This window comes from Mytilus galloprovincialis, chromosome 5, assembly GCF_965363235.1.
Source record: "Mytilus galloprovincialis chromosome 5, xbMytGall1.hap1.1, whole genome shotgun sequence".
NCBI lineage: Eukaryota > Metazoa > Mollusca > Bivalvia > Mytilida > Mytilidae > Mytilus > Mytilus galloprovincialis.
The window spans coordinates 47,925,047-47,944,745 of NC_134842.1; the positions used below are offsets into that span (position 1 = coordinate 47,925,047).

The following is a 19,699-nucleotide window of genomic DNA, read 5'->3' on the forward strand; positions in this document are numbered from 1 at the left end:
TAAATCATTATAAAACTGTAAAATATGATTATTCATATGCTTTAGAATTTACTTTTGATATAAAACAATTGTTACATGATAAAATAATGTCTCTTACATCACATTACAGTTATAATAACATTAACGGTACCAATTTTCCTGCACCAGATGCGCATTTCGACAATACATGTCTTTTCAGTGATCCTCGTGCCCAAAACACTTGAAATCTAAAGCCTATATAAAAGTTGAAGAGCTATAATCCAAAAGGTCCAAAAAGCATAGCCAAATCTGTGAAAGGAATCAGAGCTTTGCATGTTTCATGACATTCCAGTCAATGGCTACAAGATTCAGGGTTGAGTGTCCCAGAAACAAGAATAGGATTTATGATAATTGATTTTTTTTAGTAAAATTTTAATAGAATTTAAGTATTAAGTAAAGCACCTTCTGAAAGATTATTGTTAACTTAATAATTATTTATTTACAGCTGTCATTTCAGACCATATCTAAGTTAACATTACAGAAGATCAATAAAACTACAGATGAAACTATGACAACGTACAGATACCTACTGTTGTGGATTGTACGACTCATACATGATGACCCAAATCTGATGTTACATGTAAGTCATATATATTAGACCCAAAGTGTGCATAGAAATAAAGTCAACAGGATATCTTTTGTCACAGCAGTAAAACTGAAGTGGGGTGTTAATTTGGATATGAATTAGAAGCCATGTTGGATGGAATGAGGAAATAAAAACCCAATGATACCTTTGGTTGAATTTAGTGTCATGCTTTCTGTATAATTGAACCCTTTCCTCCATGGAATGGTGTTTTTTTTTTACGTACAAGATTCGCATAGGATTTTTCGAATTAAAAATAAATCATCAGGTTTAAATTATAAATGCATTGTGAAACAAATATTTCATAAATAAAGTTGAAGTCAGATATTCTCATGAATATCCTTTTCATATTGGATATAAATTTTTCCAAGTCTAATGCAGACATTTCGTAGTCAAAGCGTTTCAACTGAGGTACCACACAGGCGTCATTATGGAAAAAAGGGGGTGGCATCAAAAGGCGTCATTATGGAGGAAAGGGTTAAAGATCTCCTGCAACAACCATGGTTGGGGGGGGGGGGGGGTCATAATGATGCCTGCTGTACCCCTTCCCAATACCATAACTTTTCAATGGCAATCCAGTTTCTTAACTTTCATTGTTGATGACCCCATCTTTGCAGTACCTACCTTTCGCGATGTTAACTTCTACCATCTGAATAAGCTTCAATTAAATTGGTCATAATTTTTGGTTTTAATCTTTAAAACAATCTATTTATAGAATCAAGGTAAACCTGGCCACGAGGTACAGAGCAGTACCTTAGAATTGATGAATGGACTTGTGTCACTGGTCCATCAACAGTGTATGCCTGACGTATCATCCGAGGCTATGGAGGTAATTTACAACATAAATTTTGAGGAAGTTCATCAAAACATTTGAAACACTAGAACTAATGTTTTGTGAGCAATTTATGAATTCAAATATATGAAATATGAAATACAAATATGAATAACTTTGATCTTCCATTATATTAATTTCCCAAAAATGATAAAGTTGCAGAAAAAATTGCTCTAAGTTTATTTGAAAGAGCAAAACACATTAAAAAGGGGAATAAGTTTTAACTTAATACTTGTTACAATTTAATTTCAGACTTTTCACATTTGTGTGATTTTTGTTTTTAGGCATTATTGTGTTTACATCAGCCAGAAAACATAGAGTTGTGGAATCCAGAATCACCTATTCATACATTCTGGGATGTCAGGTAAATTTCATAAAGTGTCATCTAGTCGTGTTAAGGTGGTACCCAACAATTTCACGAAAATTATTTTGGCTCGTTTAATTTTCATAAAATTTTGTCAAAGTATTTACTTTGACACTTTAACAAAAATATAAAAATTTAAAAAATATTGAACCAACTTTTTGTCAGAAAAATTACACTGGTTATATAGCAATTTGACAACCACCAATTTTGATCATTGAGAAGCTTAATATTCCTTTTACAACACAATGTAATTAAAACATTTAGCTGACTTTACAGAGTTATCTCCCTGTAGTGTTAGGTAACACCTTAAGGAGTAATGTAACAATGAAAAAATTAGAATTATTTCGTTGTACTAGGATATTACTATCTGATAGAATATTAAAACCTGATTTTATCTTTTACATCTAAGAAGTTTTGATTAAAAGAACTAAATGTTGTATAATCTTTTGAGGCAGAAATCAAACACCACCAAAAAAAAACAGTGACATGATTACGAGAAATGTAAAATTACAAAGTTAAAAAGTGATTTGTTGATTAAAGTTCAAAAGATAGATGGTCATTCAAATGTATTACAAACAGAATTTACCTTATGTATACTGGTAAAATCCATGCATGAAAATATTTTCAAGTGTGAAGTTTATTTAAAGCACTTTGAATGGGTAAAGTTCATTTTCAGCACATAAACAGGAAATAAGAGAAATAAAATTGTATCTTTATATTTCAGTTCCCAGGTGTTGTTTTCAATATCACAGAAACTGATCCAAAGACAGTTAGCTAATTACACAGACATTCTCAAATGGCTTCGTGAAATCCTCGTCTGTCGTAATATCTTCCTGAACAAAAACAGTGCCAATGCTAACATTGGAAATAATAAAACTATTTGCATACATATCAAATTAGAGGTGAGTCGTAGAATTTTGTTTTGTTGTGGTATTTTTGCTAATTATAATTTCTAGAAATAATTTACATGTGAATTGGAGTAGGGACTGGACATTTAAATTTGTTTACATTCAAAAGTGTTTGATATGATGAAGAAAATGTGTTATTTACAATTTTAACTTTTTGTATTGATGTGAAAAAGTTTACGAGAGGAGGAAGATACCATAGTTATAAAAATATTCTAACTAATAAGTCTAAAATGACAAAGCTATGGCAAAAACAAAAAAAACAACTAAAAGACATACAACAGTTTACAAAACACATTTAATACAGAAAAATAAAGGCTGAGCAACAAGTAAAGTTGAGAAAAGTGTAATTATAACATGCACTAGACAAATTAAGAGGTGAAAGTCAAGTCAAGTTAGTTCTAACCCGAATAATTCAGTCCCTCCCCGTAATTGATCTCTCCTACTTGCGAGGGCCTGAATTCCGAACACGATAAAAACTCTTCATGAATCCTGGATTTTGATTGGTGCCCTGTAGAAGAGGTGACCAAATCAGCAATTAGCTCAATTTTATCGAGATAGGTAAATCCCGAGCTAATTCCGAATGGTTTATTGAAGATTTTTCATTGTCTATGCATTCAGGCGTTAATGTAGTAAGCAGAATATAACGACTGAATTATTCGGGTTAAGTTAGTTCAAGTTAATTGAGCGAAATGTATATCAATGTTATTTAATATATTAAAAAGTTGCCATTAATAACACTCATTTGAATAAGGTAATAAAGAAATTTAAAAAAAATCAAAAAAATCACAGCTTCTTTTCATGTTCATGAGATATACAACAATTGCAGAAAAATAAAATTACAGAGATGTATGTTATTCCTTTACAGGTTGTGTTTTTCATGTATTTATGGAGTATAGATATTGATGCTGTATTGACAGCCATGTCATGTTTTAGTTTATTATGTGAGGAAGCAGATATCAGATGTGGGGCGGATGAGATGGCAGTCACACAGATTTTACCAAACTACAATGTATATGCTGATTTAGCCCAAGCCAGTACTGTATTAACTACAGGTCAGTGCATGCATTTTATTATATTTTAAATATTGACCAATGACAATCACTAAGTTTTTTCTCGCTTTAAAGGAGTCAAAAATCTAGACATAGGTATGCTGTTTCCGGTGTCGGCTGCGACAGCGTCAGTAATTATCAGTTTTTGATTAGGTCTAGTTTTTAGGGAACCGCTAGTGGTAGGCCAATGATATTTCGTATGCAGTTGTATTAGCATTAGTACATCCCATTTCCATGGAGATTATCTGGCCCTGCCCCTCAGTCATGGTATATTGACTTTGAAAATTTAACTTAGTTTACATGTACAAGTTTGTGATTAGGTCAGTTTATAGGGAACCGCTAGTGGTAGGTCAATGATATTTGTTATGCAGTTGTATAAACATTGGCATATCTCATTTCCATGAAGATTATTTGGCTCAGCCCCCTTAGTCATGGTCTATTGGCTTTGAAAATTTTGCTTCATTTACATGTATTAGTTTGTGATTAGTTCAGTTCAAGGGGAACCATATGTGGTAGGCCAATGCTTATTGGTTTTCAGTTGTATAAGCATTTATAGCACATCTCATTTCCATGGAGAATATTTGGCTCCGCCCCCTCAATCATGGTCTATTGACTTTGAAACTTTTTGCTTAGTTTACATGTATTAGTTTGTGATTAGATCAGTTTAAGATGAACTGCTAATAATTAGTCAATGATATTTTATATGCAAATTGATTGGCATTTGCAAATATTGTTTCCATGGAGATAATATAGCGCCACTCCCCTCATCATGGTTCATTGACTTTGAAACTTTTACATAGTTTACAAGTTAATGTTTGTGTTTAGGTTTGTTCAAAGGGAACAACTTATAATAAGTCAATGGTATTTGGTATGCAGTTGTATTAGCATTGGCACATCTCATTTTCATGGAGATTTTTTAGCCATGTACCTTCAATTATGGTTCATCGACTTTGAATATTTGCATTACTTACATGTTAAAGTATTGCTAATGTAATTTCAACATTTGCATTTATATCAAAATTACAAAAAGGCGTGACATATCATTGTGATAACAGTTTATTTTTTACATCACGACGGAAAGCAACATAACATTTTCTGGTGTTACAATAGTTTTTGAGAATACTCGCCCCTCCCTATTTTTGCTAATCGATTAAAAACCTAAAAATAAAAATGAAAATGCATAATTTTATCATCTTTAATGTCAGAAATTCTTGTGAAAAATGGATAGTAAACTATTTGTACCTCTACCCTAACAGTTAAATAACAATACAACTTAAGCAGCTGTTTCAGCCAGATTAGTAGTATCTTCAGCCAGGCTAATATCTCTGCTTTGACTTTTTTCTCCAAAACTTATACTCAAAACTTTAAAAACCAAACCACAAAATAAATTTTATATAAAAAAAATTGTGGTATGATTGCTATTGAAACAACACTCCACAAGAGACAAAATTAGGTAGAAGTTAGCAACCATAGGTTACCATACAGCCCTGAATAATTAGCAAAACCCATACCACATAGGAAGCTAACAAATGTAAAACAATTCAAACAGGAAAACTTTTTAAGTCAATTTTATATATTATCTATATTCTACTATTATAGGTAGAGCTGCTCTACAGAAAAGAATCATGGCCTTACTCAGGAAGATAGATCAGCACACATCAGGTAATTCACAAGCCTGGGATGACACTCACAGAAACTGGGATCTCATCACACAGTACTTAGAGACCTTTCCTAAAGATCCCAAAGTCAAGATGGAGGAATGCCAAGCCCCAGGACTTGGAGCTAGTAATCCAATAAAGAGGAAACCTCCACACCATGCCAGCACTGAACATGAACTTGAGGTAGGCTGTTGTCATGATATGAATTATGTTCGTTTCAGATTCAGTTCTTGAGGAAGTTTAAAATATGGCATCTGTTCTATTTATAATGCTGATGCAATTATAATTTGCAACATGTTATGATGAATACAACAGAAATTTTACTTCATACCAAAACATGTCCGTCTTAACTATTGTTATGATAAACGAATTTTGTCTGTGCGTCCATCTGTCCGTTCGTTCGTCCGTTCATTCGTCCTTCTGTCCCGCTTCAGGTTAAAGTTTTGGTCAAGAAGTTTTTGATGAAGTTGAAGTTCAATTAACTTGAAACCTAGTACACATGTTCCCTATGATATGATCTTTCTAAATTTAATGCCAAATTAGAGATTTTACCCCATTTTCACGGTCCACTGAACATAGAAAATGATAGTGCCGATGGTGCATCCGTGTACTATGGACACATTTTTGGGGGTATAGGTTACCCACAAATTTAAATGTTCCACCAAGTATAGATTTTATTTTTGCTTGTTTGCTGACTTTGACCAAACCTTAAAATAAATATTCATGAAATCGAAAATGTTTTCCTAAATCCACAAAAATTGGTATCCCCATTACTTGAATCATTTATTTACATTTTATATTTCAGGACCAATTAAATGAATGGGCTAACATGACAGGATTTTTATGTGCTCTGGGTGGAGTTAGGCTACAGAATAAACCACACAGAATCAGTGCTACAAGTATACCCAGTGGTTTAGACTCTAGAAAGACCAGTTTAATGCAGAGTTGTGGAGATTCTCAGTATTGCCCTGTCACACAGTAAGTTTATAGAATGTATATGCTGTAAATGTTGTTTTTCACAAAGTTTGAATTTAATGATATTAATGACCAATCCATTTGTGAGGTTTTCTTTTCATGATTTTCTTGCCTTTAATTCTGATCTTCTTTGATGATCAAATTTATCCATGGGGATTTTTTTTATTATTCATTAGATAATAGTTATCAAAAGTCCCAGGATTATAATTAAGTACGCCATTACAAAGTTGAAGATCATAGAGGATCCAAAATTCCAAAAAGTATAGATAACAATTTTCATGGAATTCACGGGTAAAGGTAAACAACAAATATAAGTGTTCAACAATGTATAATTTTTTTTATTTCTACTTATATGCAAACTTCGGAATTTTTTGAACTAAATGCCTATAAAATCCATTTTTTAGGAATCCAAAAAAATAGTTATCCATGAAAATAACTGAATCCCAGTATTAAACAAATAACTTTGCAAAAACACATGCAACAGAGAAAATAATAGTGTATGAAAAACTCCTCTGGGAATAGTCAAAAAGTTATAAAATACAGTATTACCAATTGATCTAAACACTTATTCCTTACTCTCTTTGTTTTTCAGGTTCATCAGTAATTTACTGAAGTTATTAGTTTGTCAGAATGAGAAGTTTGGTGCTCAGATACAGAAGCATGTAAAGGAACTGGTTGGTCATGAACTGAACCCAGCTCTATTTCCCATACTGTTTGATCAAATCAAAGTTTGTGTTGATAAATTCTTTGATCCATCTGGTCAGGTAAAGATATTTCTCTAATTCTTTGTCAATTTATCACTTTCTCCACCCGTTGTATAAAAAGATTTAATCTTAATTCTTCATTGGTTAAAATCCGATTATGACGTCGAATTTTCTTACTTTCCTCTGAATTTCCTATTATGACTGCATGAAAAAAGGCAACCATGCCTGATGACTTCACATAGGAAGAACACATCTTTTTGCAGATCATTCGAAAAGAAGAAATAAGTTTGCCTGCATATTTTAAAAAAATCATTAGAGAAACAGATTCCACAACCAAATCTCGTGTAATACTATATTCATCCACTCTCAACAGTTAAATTTTGAATATTTGAAATGCTCAGCGAGCCTCACGTTTAAAAGTTGAAAATTTAACTGTCTCAAGTGGATAAATATCGTATCACACTCGATGCAGTGGTAGAATCTATATTTCTATGTGTGGGATTTTATTGAAAAAGTGTATAAAGTTTGGACAGGGAATTAAAAATAGCAGAATAAAACAAAGGTTCAGGAGTTTCCTTTTAATGAAATTGTTTAAGATCTGAGATGATAAAATAAGGATCTACAGTGTTTGTTCTATTTTCTATATGAAAGAAAGAACATTATCTTGTATAAAGAAACATTAGATATATATGTTTCAAGTTTGAAAAAAGAGATTTTCAAATAAACTGTTGAAACAGAAAGGATCAAAGGACTTTTAGAGTGCTTTTATAAAATGACTACAAGACAATTCAACAGATCAGGTAGATTAGACTTTAGACTTTTAACCATGTAGTTCAATATGGTTCTTTATTTCTGCAATGCAGACACAAATCAATTAACTTGCTTATGCATCTAGATACACATGTAATGCAGATTTATTTTATTGCAATTGAATGCATTATTTTCGCACAATGGTGATATAGATAATTTAATTTTTTACCCACAATTTGCTATCATTTCCATGCTGATTTATTTATTACAGGTAATAGTGACAGACCTGAATACTCAATTTATAGAAAATGTCATATTCATCATGAAAAACATCTTAGAAATCAAAACAGATCAGCCTTGTGATAATGTGGGTGTTACAAGTATTGAATCACTCATGTTAGCTATTGTCAGGTATGTTACAGTTTTAATAGAATACTTTAAATTCAAAAAATTGAAGTGTGCATTTATTACTGTGAATCACTGATTTCTGGTAAAAATCTAAGATCTATTTAATATGATTGCAAATTTTTTGTGAAGATAAACAACCACTGAAAATATGAAAGCAAGTTTTTATTGTTGCAAACTTGATATGTCACATTTTTTTGCATTAATTCTGAATTTACAGTACTTGAAATAGGTCATTATACATGGATAGATATTATATAAAAAAATAAACAACCAAATAAGGGAGCTTTGGACGGGTAAAAAAAAAGTGAAATAAAACAGTATTTATTTGAACCAGGTTAATTAATTTCATTCGATGGATTAGACACAAGAAAAACAAACTTATGAATTCTTTTCTACTCAAAGAAGGGAGGGGCCTCGGTGGCCAAGTGGTCTAAGTAGTTCTACTACTGTATTCACTAGCCAGTCAACACTGAGGTTGTGAGTTCGAACCCCGCTCGTACGTTTAATTTTCATAAAATTTTGACAAAGTATTAACTTTGACCCTTTTACAAAAATATAAAAAATTAAAATAATTTGAACCAAGCATTTTATCAGAAAAATTAAACTGGTTATATAGCAGTTTGACAAACACTAATTTTGATCATTGAGAAGCTTTATATTGCCTTCACAACGCAACGTAATTAAAACGTTTAGCTAATATTACAGAGTTATCTCCCTGTAGTGTTAGGTACCACCTTAAAACACTTAACAATCAATCAATCTATTCAATAGGTATGTCAGACATCTAGATTCAACAGTTCATGCCATACAGATAAAGATCAAACTCTGTCAGTTGGTAGAAACAATGATGCAGAGGCGGGACGACCTCACATTCAGACAGGAAATGAAGTTCAGGAACAAATTGGTGGAATACTTAACTGACTGGATCATGGGGAATTCCCACCAGGTCAATATCGGGGACATCTGCAGCATGTCAAGGTAACAAAATATGGAATTGTGGGACATCTTTTCCTCTTCCTGATCATTTATATCATTGCTGGTCAGGTTAATTTTGTCTGTGCATGTTGTCATTTCTGTTTTTCAAATGTTAGCTGATTTTAAAAATGACTGCTGCTGAGTTTCCATTAAAATCTGTATCATCTCTCCTGGTTGTATGCAAATCTCATTTTATGTATAAAAACTCTGATAAAAATCATATTCTTGCTTTGTTTTGGATTTGCTTGCCTGAAACTAATGATATTCCTCTTATATTTGAGAATGGCCTTTATTTTCTTTAGGGGTTAAGTAAACATCAACAATGATAGTGTTAGTTTCGGGTTTAAGTTTTTAGTTAAAGTTTTTGTTCTAGGTAGTTTCTGGTGAAGTTTTAGTCCAATCAATTTTAAACTTAGTACACATGTTCCCTATGATATGCTCTTTCTAATTTAAATGCCAAATGAGTTTTTTGACCGCAATTCCACGATCAACTGAACATAAAAAATTATAGTGTGAGTGGGGCATTCCTGTACTATGGACACATTCTTGTTTTTCAATGAATAAAAATTTAACATAAATGCTGTCTGATTTTATTCTAATTTTTAGTTGTAATTATAAGTACATTTATTTTCATTGATACAAAGTTTTGTTGATTTCGTTGATATTTGAAAACTGATTTCATGGTTTTAACTGTATACAAACCTATTGAAATTTGTTAAAAATATAAGTTTGTTGTAAACTTTACCCACAAAATGCTCAAAAATAAGAATTCCATGAATAATAATGACTGTATCAATAAAAAGTTTTGCTGAACGGGTGCAACTACCACTGTATCCAGACAAAAGAAACAAAATTCACTGTAGCTCTAGCCTATTTGTATGTAATTCTGTTGTGTTCATGCTGTTCCCCACATTTCTTTAATATATTCTTTTGTTGCTGTTTTGTCTATTAAAATACATTTGTATATTATTATTTATTTGTGTAATAGGAATTGGTGTTTAGCTGGGATATTCCTGTTTATTGAAAAATTGTAAAACTAAATTATAAAGCATACTTCTTTTGGTCTCCGGTAGATATTTGTCCCATTGAAAATCAAACCACATCTCCTTACTTTTGTAAATGATTTTTGTGCACACAAAATGTTTTTTCTAGATCCTTGAAAATAGTATGCGGTTTCAAAACATGTTAACAGTACAACTTTTTATGCCCCACCTACGATAGTAGAGGGGCATTATGTTTTCTGGTCTGTGCCTCCGTTCGTCCGTCCGTTCGCTTCAGGTTAAAGTTTTTGGTCGAGGTAGTTTTTGATGAAGCTGAAGTCCAATCAACTTGAAACTCAATACACATGTTCCCCATGATATGATCTTTCTAATTTTAATGCCAAATTATAGTTTTGATCCCAATTTCATGGTCCACTGAACATAGAAAATGATAGTGCAAAGTTCAGGTTAAAGTTTTTCGTCAAGGTAGTTTTTGATGAAGTTAAAGTTACATCAACTTGAAACTTGGTACACATGTTTCCTATGATATGATCTTTCTAATTTTAATTCCAAATTAAAGTTTTTACCCCAATTTCACGGTCCACTGAACATAGAAAATGATAGTGGGAGTGGGGCATCCGTGTACTATGGACACATTCTTGTTGGAAATGTCAATTATCTTTTTCTTTATTGTCATTTTATGATAATGTAGGATCTTTATTAATGAAAAATAGTCTGAATTATACTTTTATGACAGTTGTTTTTCATCACATCAAGGTTTCATATGATTTTTACTGCACTAATAAAACGTCCTTTAACCTTCAACTTATTTTGATTGTAACTGGGGCTGTTTACATCAAAGCTAATTTTTGTGCCTTCGTTGTGGCTTGTAAGCAAATATTGGTTTCAATTCATTAATTGTATTTTAATTCCATATCTTCATACATTGGCTTTGACATGTTTGATGTGGCAAGGGGTCTTGGTTTGAATAATAACACCTTAGCTTAGCAGTTTGAGAATTAAAAAAAATTGCTTGCAAAGCCTTTTCAAAAATATATACATAAATGTTTTCTAAATTTTTGCAAAAGTTAACCATCAGACATTGTTTGTCCTACAGAACCAGACAAACATCAGAAATTCTACTTTATCTTTAAGCATTGTTTGTCCTACAGAACCAGACAGACATTCGAAATTCTACAGTATCTTTAAGCAGGAATATCCGAAATAAAAAAAAATTAATTAGTCCCATATATATGTACCCATTTTATTTCTTTTTATGATGGTGTTCTTGTTTAAAGTCTATTTAGTTTATTTTGTGTATTTTGTGTTGTTATCTTTGTTGCCAGGCGACCAACACGAACAGCTATTCAGAGAATCATCCATTCGAATCAAACAACCAATCAGAATTCAAATAAAGCTCCCACGCCTTTATTTCTGCGATCACAAACAGATGTGTGAGTATCAGTCGGACAATTTAATAGTTCATCGTCAGTGTTGCTTTCAAATTTAGAAGGGATAACGTTTCGAGTTTTCCACACTCGCACCTTTTTCAGTTTATACCATAATTAAACCTCTAGATTTTGAATTTTAACATGAGGAAAATTACATGTATAAAGTACATTATGAATTTTACACCTTTCCTATATTGCCATATTGCCTACATTAAACAAATTATTTTGATTTTAGTGTTTGGCTATTAAAAAAAAAGCTATAATGTGTTATCAGAAATTACTTTTGAAATATTTGTCATACACTTATTAACACAACTTGAAATAAAAAAAGAAGTTGAGGGGTTTATACATTGTTATTTTACTAGCAAAAGTAGCATAAGAGTGTCCTTAAAAGATTATTAAAACAATAAAAAGTTGAATAAAGTGCAAAATATTCGTTCAAATTTCTTAACTTGGCTATGAAATACATCATCTCTGTATTACGTTTGAATTCAGAACTAATTATAAATCATTAACATTTATCAACTGTTTTTGGATGACTTGAAGCTTTTTTTCACATCGCTTAACTGCTTTATTATGAGATAAACTTTTGTTGTTTATGCTTAGTTTAGTTATGTGCATGTTGTCTTTTTTCTACGTTCAAGCTTATTTTTGTCATTACTAGTTTATTTCTGTATCCTGTATCTTTTAAAGTTTTAAGTCTTTATTTAAATTGTTTCTGTATTTTATTATACCCCCGCTTTAAAAAAGGGGGGGTATACTGTTTTACCTCTGTCTGTCCGTCAGTCCGTCCGTCAGTCCGTCCGTCCGTCAGTCAGTCCGTCCCATGAAACTTTCGTCACATTTTTCTCAGGAACTACACATCCACCCTTTCTGTAATTTGGTATCAACATTTATATATGTTAGCCATACCGTGTGATGCGTTTTCAGATTCACCACTTGACAACTTCCTGTTTACCGAACACTTGTATGATTTTACACATGATAGCCAAGTTGAAAATTTTCGTCACATTTTTCTCAGCAACTACAATACAAGGATTTCTGAAATTTGGTTTCAGGATTTATATAAGTCAGCTATACCGTGTGATGCGTTTTCAGATTCATCACTCGACAACTTCCTGTTTACCGAACACTTGTATGATTTTACACATGATAGCCAAGTTGAAAATTTTCGTCACATTTTTCTCAGGAACTACAATACAAGGATTTCTGAAATTTGGTTTCAGGATTTATATAAGTCAGCTATACCGTGTGATGCGTTTTCAGATTTATCACTTGACAACTTCCTGTTTACCGAACACTTGCATATTTTTACACTATTAATATTATCCACTTGCGGCGGGGGTATCATCAGTGAGCAGTAGCTCGCAGTTTCACTTGTTTAAAATGTTGTATTATATTTCTTTTTTTTTAGAAAATTTTAAGTAAGTTTTGGGCTGAAACAATCTTATAAATTATGATACATTAATATATGACAGGAGTAAGGCAGATATATTAAGGAAGAGTCCATATTAGGTCAATACAAATTCGGACTTTGCTCTGTAAAAAAAGAGTATGATATCATTCCAGTACAGACAACATATTTCGTGAAAAGCATTCTTCTTGAAAATCTGAAGTTATGAAAGCCAAAAACATAAAACCTTAGATGGCCTTCAAAGAACAAAGACATCCTTCTAAGGTCAACATTGCAACCTTATTTTAGAGTATTGATTTACTTTGATAAACTAGAATTTTACAGATGAAAAAAAATGTGTCTTTTAAGTGCATCTCTTCCTTTTAAAACAGCTAGAAGGAAATTGATGAACTTTACACGTTTCTCTCACATTTTGTCACATTATATCCAAAAGAATGACATGAGGGCTCTTTGTCATAAAACTAACATCAGTACCCAGGAGTACAAATTTTTTTGTTTGAACTATGAGTCTGAGTATGATTTTCAACTCAAAATTGTTATAACCATTAGACCTTGTTTTTTGTCATAAAAAATTGAGCATGATTATCCTACTCAGACTCAGGAATGAACCAGTCAAAATATTGGATCTGGTGCTTCAATCACAAATTTTGTACTCAAGAGTACTGAGTATAGTTTTATGACCAAGAACCCTTGTATAAAAATGCATAAAATATGATTCTGTGTAATGATTCATTAGATGAGAAATATATTTTATGTAAATTTCATGACAATTTTCTAGAGATTTAGACCAAGCGAGTATGGAAGCAGTAGCTGCTTTGTTAGCTGGACTACCTCTACAGCCAGAGGAAAGTGATAGAGGAGATCTGATGGAGGCTAAATCTCAACTCTTCCTCAAGTGAGTCTGAATATGCATTTGATAATTATACCTGGGTATTCAGCTTAGCAAAAAAATAGTATAAAAATTCAAAATTGAACAAAAGTCTGATAGGGACTAAAAACCAGATTTCTAGAATTATCTTTGGATAAAAGTCATAAAGATTTTAAAATGTTTAAAGCTTAGCTTTTCTGTTTTACATATCAATACTGAAAATATACAAGTTTACATGAAATCATTTGCTTCAAACATTGAAAGTTTAAAACATGTATCAAATGTTAAGGGAGAGTTGTTCTTTGAATAAATGGTTATGTATAATATTTCACTGGATTTAAAAATATTTCTCTCACATATAAGATGCAGCAAGTATGTCAATAACTAAAAATAGATATGTGCTCGTTCTAATGCAATCATGCTTAAAAGGTATATTGATAATTTGATATTCATTTGCAAAAATGATTTGGATGACCAAATACAAGATTTCCCCATAATCTGGACAGATATACATATATGCATTTAAATGCTATTTTTTTTTCTAGGTATCTGACATTATTTATGAACTTGTTGAATGACTGTTCAGAAGAAGAACAAGATACAGCAATGGACCCAAACAGAAAACGAAGCACGTCCAATCTGAGTGCACTGCGTAACTGTACAGTACAAGCCATGTCCAACTTACTCAATGCTAACATAGACAGTGGATTGATGCATTCAATTGGTATGTTCAAATAATGTGGATTCATTTATTTTTCTGTGTATTAAATTCCATGGAAAGATTGTATTTTTCGTGGATACTTGATTTGCCAAAGTTTACATACTAGCCTATAGATAGGAATGTGTAATTTGTTGAACTCTTTAACTTGTGGTTCAAGTTGGTCTGAGACCACAATTATTTCGTAGTGCATTTCTTTTAGAAGATAAATGAAAATTTCAAAAATCCCACCTGCGCTTTCTCAATGAAATTTTTACAGTGTGTTGTACTAATTTTGGGACAAATTATATAAAAATTATAGAAAACTTCATCGGCTCTAACTCAAAATATGGATAATTTTATGTTTATGGCGTCTTGAAATCTTTTGACAGCTTCCAAAGTGCCAATTTTCAACCTTTTTCAGCTGGACCAAATCACTACTTTCCTTTAAAATTCTGAACCCAAATTTTTTTACAGTATAATTTCACCCCCCTTCTTGCAATTTGAGGCATTAAACATGGAGAAATAAATTTGGAAGGGATATGAAAATTAATGGCAGGTAACCCACTCAACACTAGGGACTATATTTGTGAACAACGAAAATCAAGGGACGACAATTGTGGTCTTGGACCAGTTAACCAAAGAAATCCGCAAGATTTGGTGCCCCATGCAAAAGAATAATAAACAATTGTTTTGATGTTTGGCCATCCATAGACTATCAAATGTGTTTTTGTTATTATGAATTTTGTGAATTTTTGATTTGATGTATCATTGATTTTATCCTGTTTTATAAGAAACAAGTAACTATTATTATTAAGTTGTGGTGTAATACAGCTTTCTTATGAAGTAAACTTGCACTTCATATTTACAGCCTTGGGGTACCACAAAGATCCCCAGACCAGAGCGGCTTTCATGGAAGTGTTGACCAAGATCTTACAACAGGGAACAGAGTTTGAAACATTAGCTGAGACAGCCCTGGCAGACAGGTTTGAAAGACTGGTTGAACTTGTAACCATGATAGGAGATAAAGGGGAACTACCCATAGCCATGGCATTGGCCACAGTCGTTCCTACTCAGCAGATGGTAACTATATTTTTCATGTTAGATACACATTATTTGCCCTTATCCTGATCGTTTAGTCATACTGATAATGAATGTAGTGGTTAATTTAGATATTGATGAACTAATTTATTTTGTAATTGTCCTTGCCTGCATGTTTAGAAAGATCTCTTGTAGCTGTAGCAGTATTTTTGAAGTGAGAAAAATTCAAAGAAATTAAAAACATTAAAATGTGTGAAAAATATATAAGGCATTACACAAATTTCTAAACTATTTTTACAGAAGTGTACTTAAACCGGTATAGTCTAGCTAATTGTTTAATGAATGTTTCAATATATAGAGAAAAGTGGAAAATGTGAGAATGGAACAATTGAGATCTTATTTTCTGACCTATTTTTATTTTAGGATGAGCTTGCCAGAGTATTTGTCAACTTATTTGATGCTAAACACCTGTTGTATCAGCTTTTGTGGAACATGTTCTCCAAAGAGGTTTGTAAAATAATATTATTAAAGCACTTTTAAATGTGTGTGAACTTCCTTTTCTGTAGGCATAATGTATTTCATTTTCATCTTGTAGTAGATGTTTATTAGAAAGAATAGTTATTTTTGAGTTTTGAAAAAAGGAAAATAACACAACAATACAGGGGCGGATCCAGCCATTTTAAAAAGGGGGGGTTCCTAACCCAGGACAAAGGGGAGTTCCAATTACATGTCCCCATTCAAATGCATTGATCGTCCCAAAAAAAGGGGGGGTTCCAACCCCGGAACCCCCCCTTTGGATCTGCGCCTGCAATAGAAAGTCACAAATATGTCACTCTTAGAATTACTGTTTTTTTTTTTAAATTATTCTTGAAATAGACTAGTTAAGAGTTTTCACAATTGTTCTTTAATTAAATATCTGTAGCTTTATTTTGTTTGTATTAATAGGTAGAAATAGCTGACTGTATGCAGACTTTATTCAGGGGTAACAGTCTTGCCAGTAAGATCATGGCATACTGTTTCAGATTTTATGGCCAGCAGTACTTAAGAGATTTACTGTATCCATTAATAATGGAAATGGTTGTCATGGAGAAAGAACAAAAGGAATCATATGAAATAGATCCTAAAAGGTACTATTTTTAGCAAATATTGAAATAAGTCAAACTAGTATACAAAGGTCACCATAAGAGAGTTGACCTTACCAGAGAAAATTGACTTTATAAGAGATGACCTTTGAAATGAGTTCAAAAGTGTAAAGGTATTAGCACAGTGTAACAATAAGAGAGTGAACTGATGAAACAGGTTTTCTCTTTGTAACCCTTATAAAAGGTTTTACTGTAGTTCGTGCTTAAAAGAAGTGGCATGTTAAACAGATTTTACTGCAGTTTTAGCTTAAAAGAGGTCATCTTGATAACAGATTTATCTGTAGTTTGTTTGACTAATAACTGACTATTAAAGTATTTACAAATAACTTTTTTTGTTGCCATATTTAAGAAAGTTAATGTGTTTAACATATAATTTCAAATCTGCTAACTTCTCAAAATTATGGGACCGAAAGCCTCTAAAGGATTTAATGCATATAAATCATTTGTTGCCAAATTTCTACTACTACATGTATAATCTCAAAGTAGTTTTGTTTGCAAGTAATAGAAGTAATCTTTCTTTTTTTAAACGTTGATGTTGTTGTTTTCAGAATAGAGGAAGGAGAAAAATTAGAAGACAATAAAAGACATCTGATGCTGATCACACAGAAAGTATTCAATGCCATCGTAGAATCAGCTCATTCGTATGTACTTCAATGTTTAGCATGAAATATTATAATAGTCTTCATCTGCGTATGTCATTTATAGTTTTCATTCTTCTATCCAGTAAACATTCGCTTTCAGTTATATAATAGAAGAAAACTTTATATATATATTATATACATTTATTTTATTCATTTTCATATAAGAAAAATTAAACTTCTTTTTGTTGTTTAAGAAAAATGTTGAAACTTTAGAATTATTCAGTATTTGATTCTGAAAATTAATTTGAAAATAGTTGAAGAGTGCTATCCGATTCAGAAACTGATAGGAATACATGTATGATAACTTAAAGCTGTTATCATAATTTAAGCTAGTAAAAAGGTTTGGTTGACTTGCTTGCTTTGTATGTAAAGTTTGTTTGCTCAAGCATTGTAACTAAGATTGACATCTGCTATCAATAGATAAGAGGGGCTTGTATACATTATACTTATAAATGTTATTGGAAGTTAAGCAAGTATACATGTTGAAGCCCAGCCTATCTATTTATTGTAGATCTAAATCTTAATTACAATGCTTGAGCAAATATTTATACAAACAAAGCAAGCAAGTCAACCAAACCTTTAACTCGCTAACATTAGGATAACAGCTTTAAGCATTTTTTAATCTACATATATATATTCTTTTAGTTCTTACGACATAGTTATTTAAATTGTTGACATATTTTAGTTTTTTCAGATGCCAGTAATGGACCAATTTTTGTTTAGTTGATTTCTTATTTGAATGATAATTTTCAGTTTTTTCCCGCCAAAATTACGTATAATGTGTCACTGTACTTACGAAGTGATATCAATGAGGTTCCCACAAGTACACAGCATTCATGCCACAGGAACTGTTATATTTCTGAGGTTTTTCAACCCAGCTTTAGGTAACATGCAGATTTTATTTCTATTGCAGAATCTTTCTTATTACATCCTGAATTTTGTTGATCGTTCGTCAGTCGCTTAGAAAATCATTTCATAGCTTCATGAACGTTAATATTATTTAGATTTATTTGTATTGAATGTTTGTATTATAGTTATGGCTGAAATCAATAATCAGAACATACCATGAAACACTTACCCAGCACCTTTCTAATTGAAACTAATGTCAGGCCTGGATTGTAGTCAGTTAAAAGTTTTACCCTAGTTTTAAGTCAATCCTCCATTTTCTTTTATACTATTTAAAAACAAATTGGTTGCTACTTTGAAGAGAATAAAGTCCAAATCAGCAATAATTTGGTTTTGTTTGTTGGTAATTTAATTCATGGAACAATGATATTTCAATACATAAAATTTTTTTTGACAAATATTTATCTATATTTTGGAATCGGTATGGTGGACAAAATAGGCATGAAGTTTATTAATATATGGTTTTGATTCTAAAGTTAAGAGCAACATATTCTTAATTCATTTTGGAAAAAAAACCCAACAACAGCAATTTTAAAAGAACTGCTTGCATACTTATCATATGCCAGTAAAACATCTGAAAATCATGAAAATTAAGTCCTGAATATTTCAGTATAAGTAACAATAAATTTTTGTGGTAAAATTATTTATGAAAAAGACCCTGAATTTAATTGAACGGATGAACCATCAACAAAATGAAGGTCTGCTTGTAACACTTTTACCTTTGACCTTTCAGTACTGGCATGGCCACTTGTATCTAGAGCTTGTCGTATGCTAACCCTGCATTGACCTTTAACCTTCTACTGACAGGTTTCCATCAAAACTACGGAGTATGTGCCACTGTTTATACCAAGTCGTGGTTCAGCGATTTCAGCAAAGTAGCGCTGAAGCCGTGTGGACCGTTATAGGAACGGTTATATTTTTACGATTCATCAACCCTGCTATAGGTAACAAAGATTCCTATTAATAGATGTGGTGGTGTTATGCAATGTAAACCTCCATTTTGAAGATTTTTTTGTGAGATACTAAGCTATAAATAGATTGCAGAATATTTGGCAGTTTTATTTATTTTTCATCATTTTATTTATTTTTCGTTGAATTTTATATTTATAAATATTTTTTTGTTCGCAAATAACTTCTGTTTTCTTGATTTGACACTCAATAATGTTCCAAACACTTAATTCTCCAAATTACATTTAATAATTTGTCCTCTGGCCTTTTCCAAGGTCATTCATTACTATTAAGATTTAATTTGGTTTCCATTTTGTCTTCAGTTGTATTGTTTTTTTATAATTTTGTTTTATTGTTGCAATTCAATATTTTCCCACTATAAAATCT

The 19,699-nt window shown here is 31.7% G+C and overlaps 1 protein-coding gene across 19 annotated transcripts in view; it reads left to right on the top strand.

The window, feature by feature from the left end:
• The window catches only part of LOC143075936 (neurofibromin-like), an 86,174-nt gene that overhangs the window by 24,192 nt on the left and 42,283 nt on the right, over nucleotides 1–19,699 (top strand). For 15 of the 19 annotated variants that reach the window (XM_076251518.1, XM_076251523.1, XM_076251527.1 and 12 more), the window contains 18 exons: nucleotides 464–598; nucleotides 1,317–1,430; nucleotides 1,718–1,797; nucleotides 2,522–2,699; nucleotides 3,571–3,757; nucleotides 5,354–5,595; nucleotides 6,218–6,390; nucleotides 6,980–7,151; nucleotides 8,113–8,252; nucleotides 9,021–9,227; nucleotides 11,551–11,658; nucleotides 13,848–13,964; nucleotides 14,483–14,661; nucleotides 15,506–15,717; nucleotides 16,099–16,182; nucleotides 16,621–16,802; nucleotides 17,366–17,458; nucleotides 19,172–19,308. In XM_076251518.1, coding sequence (XP_076107633.1) covers nucleotides 464–598; nucleotides 1,317–1,430; nucleotides 1,718–1,797; nucleotides 2,522–2,699; nucleotides 3,571–3,757; nucleotides 5,354–5,595; nucleotides 6,218–6,390; nucleotides 6,980–7,151; nucleotides 8,113–8,252; nucleotides 9,021–9,227; nucleotides 11,551–11,658; nucleotides 13,848–13,964; nucleotides 14,483–14,661; nucleotides 15,506–15,717; nucleotides 16,099–16,182; nucleotides 16,621–16,802; nucleotides 17,366–17,458; nucleotides 19,172–19,308 — 2,740 coding nt within the window. Of the gene's footprint in view, nucleotides 1–463; nucleotides 599–1,316; nucleotides 1,431–1,717; nucleotides 1,798–2,521; nucleotides 2,700–3,570; nucleotides 3,758–5,353; nucleotides 5,596–6,217; nucleotides 6,391–6,979; nucleotides 7,152–8,112; nucleotides 8,253–9,020; nucleotides 9,228–11,550; nucleotides 11,659–13,847; nucleotides 13,965–14,482; nucleotides 14,662–15,505; nucleotides 15,718–16,098; nucleotides 16,183–16,620; nucleotides 16,803–17,365; nucleotides 17,459–18,211; nucleotides 18,343–19,171; nucleotides 19,309–19,699 lie in introns of all 19 variants that reach the window. The other 4 variants (XM_076251529.1, XM_076251531.1, XM_076251537.1 and 1 more) reach the window with 2 other exon arrangements.